Genomic DNA, 3,110 nt, shown 5'->3' with positions numbered 1-3,110 from the left:
CAGACCTTAGTAGAAAAATAAGTCCACTATTATAGAATGAAACCAAAGATCAAAACCTGTTTTCAGGCCCAAACATTTGTTTGAGAAATAAATAGAATGTTTTCCTATAAATAATTATGATGGCTTTTAGAACTAATGAATTTAATTTTAACGATCAACCTATGAGGTTGGACACATAAGAAATTATTAATAGTGACTCACCGGTATTTCACGCTGTTGCGTCTTTTTCCAATGAGTGACACCTCGGTGCAGGTGTCTTTTTCCGAGTGAAGAACACAGTTATGGGTAGTTGTTGGCGCTCTTTTTTCTTCTGGGCGAGAAGACTCTTATAAACAGAACACAATGCGCGTGCTCTCCCTTTGCGGTGATGCCGACCAGTGCCGCGACCTGCTTGATGAGGACACAGAACACAATGCACACAATGCACTGTTAAAAAAAACATACAAAATTGGACTAAAAAAATCTGTGAAACTGCGAGGCCACGAAAGGTGAACCGCGTTATAGGGAGGGACCACTGTACTTGCATTGAACTTAAAATCAGTCACCACACTTGCGCTTTTAATATGTTGGTGACTTATCGCCCCCTGCTGGAATGGCATGAGTCCAGAAAGTAGCTAGCACGCACACACAGCTGCTGTAAGCAGGTGGTTTTAATTTAACAAACAAAGACAGTGGCTGAAGACATTAAAACCACTAAACATTTCATTCATGGTGGCTCCTGGTAATAGCAACATGAGACTTATCTAAACTGAAAAAAACAACTGAGCTACAAAACACAAGAAATCAGTTACACTAACAAAACTGTTAAACTAACATAAATAGGGGGTGGTACTATTTTGCAAAATTAAAGATTGTGGTGTATTACCCCCTTAAAAATATGGGGACAGATCTTCTGAACATGAAAGTATTAAGTTGTGACAAATTTATCCAACCTAACCCCCATGTACATACCTTGTGAATGTGAGTACCCTCAAAAAATGCCAAAAATATGATTTTTATCCTTTTTGCGGATATATTCAGTACAGAAAACTGTTGAAAAGTGTGGTTATAACTTTAAATATAAGTTGTATGCACAGATTCATTTTCATTTTCAGCACAATTTGCAGAATTGAAACCCAGGCATAAACAGTAATAATAGTTTATCAATAATATCATTTCCCTATTTCAGATCTTGAACATTTCAACTTGTCGCAAGTGAAAAAATGGCTTCTAGTAGTAGTAGTAGTAGTAGTACACCCTTTACAAGATCACAGGCCAAAAAGACACTTTGTGGTGTGGACTACATAGAGAAGGCAGAGTTTCCAAGTGGAATGCTTCCAACAGGCAAGGACATCATACAGAACATGCTGTATCTTTTGCGGCCAAAGCGGGCCGGCCAGGCCCAACGATCAAGGGATGCAGCAGCTCAGCTGCTTGCTGAACTGGTCCAGGAACACTGGCTGTTTTGCAACCTGTACACCATCCACACCAGGCACATAAAGAAGCACATTTTGAAGCTGTATGGTGACTTTCTGACTCTGGTTCAGACACGAAAACAGCGACAAAATGATAGTTTCTCCAAAAGAGCAGAGACATTCAACAGTCGAACACTGGAGGTGTTTGACATCTTCTGTCAGGACCCTGTAATACGCAGGAAACTGGAGCTGAAGCATGGTGTAAAGATGAGTGACATGGAGTGGAACTTTCTCAGTGATCAGAGAGCTGAAAGGAAAATGTACTGTGAAGACTTTGTTGACCGCAAATGGATGAAGACAATGGAGCGCAGGCAAAAGGAGATGCAAGCCATTGATCAAATGAGAGAAGCTGAAAAAGAAAAGGAGCTGAGCCAGCCAGTTGCCTATTTTGAGGACAGTGACCAGTCAGAGGAAGGTGACCACAGTATGGACACAGATGCGGCCTTCTCATCCTGTGATGAATGCTCCAGTGCAGCTGAGACTGAGGAGACTCAGAGTCAGACAAAGAAGCGCAGGTTGTCTTCCACAGTCACTCTCACTCAACCAGGAGACGAACTGCCTCTAAAATACCAGCACATCCGTGAGAGCATAAGAAAAGTTAGGCCAGAGTTTTATGAGACTATTGATAAACTGAAGAGCTGTTATCACATGTCCGAAGCCCAGGCTGAAGCATCTGTCATAACGGTCGGTAACCGGATGTTTGGACGAAACTGGAAGCCACATGATGAGCCAGAAGTAATTGATCTAGACACTCTGCCAGAATCCAAGAGTATCAGGGAAGCCTGCAAGAGCATCGAAGTTCTGGCACTAGATGAGATTGTCAAGGAGATCATGAACTCTGATGAACAAGTTGTGGTGACCTACTCTGATGATGGCTCAAAAAAACAGGGTGCTGGGTCATTTTCTGTGCAGGGAATCATGATCAATGGAACATACAGGGCACTACCCACCATGAGCATTGCTTCGGAGTCCAGGAAAAACTTAGCAGCTCTCAAATTGGCAGTCCTTGAGATTCTGGAGGCAGCAAGTGGTGTCCCATCCAAAAGTCTGTTCGAGAAAATTGACTTTGTGATAACAGATCAGACAGCACACAATATCCATGTGGACGAGCTGGTAGCAGAGAGTCTAGAATCCGAGCACATCCCAGACCACCTTTTCTGCAATGTACATCCAACTCTGATGTTCAACCTCATCACCAAGCAGTGGGCTGAAATAGAGAACACACTGGGTAGAGACAAGATCTACTCGAACTTCCTTGTCAATGCAACAACAACAGCAACTAGTGTCACTGAACAAGCTCTTGACTGCATGACACGACTTGTCAATCACGACTTTGACCTCTTTCGCCTCATGAAGGACCACAAGAAGCTGCCCATGAACACATATGCAGTGAATCTGAAACTGTACCTCAAAAATTACCTCAAATGCAGATGTGACTTTGGATGACTTTAGTAAAGCCATGGATACAATTCTGGCTGACCGAGACTAGGTGGGCTGTGGGACTTCAAATTTCCATGGACTCACCCTTAAATGTTGATTATTTGAACCAAAGCATTGCTGTATTAGTATTTTTTGTGTTATTAAAGAAAATGTTACTAAAAAAATTTCATGTTGGTTTACAGGCCCTTATATTATTGCCGGACAGCATTTTTGATT

The 3,110-nt window shown here is 42.1% G+C and overlaps 1 protein-coding gene across 1 annotated transcript; it reads left to right on the top strand.

Moving 5' to 3' along the window:
* Positions 1–826: 826 nt before the first annotated feature.
* On the top strand, positions 827–2,900 carry LOC117501562. Its single transcript, XM_034160465.1, has one exon. It carries the CDS (start codon positions 1,203–1,205, stop codon positions 2,898–2,900), a length of 1,698 nt encoding a protein of 565 aa, XP_034016356.1. The 5' UTR covers positions 827–1,202.
* Positions 2,901–3,110: the final 210 nt, after the last annotated feature.

Source organism: Thalassophryne amazonica, chromosome 2 (assembly GCF_902500255.1).
Source record: "Thalassophryne amazonica chromosome 2, fThaAma1.1, whole genome shotgun sequence".
Lineage (NCBI taxonomy): Eukaryota > Metazoa > Chordata > Actinopteri > Batrachoidiformes > Batrachoididae > Thalassophryne > Thalassophryne amazonica.
This window is presented reverse-complemented; position numbering and strand designations above follow the sequence as displayed.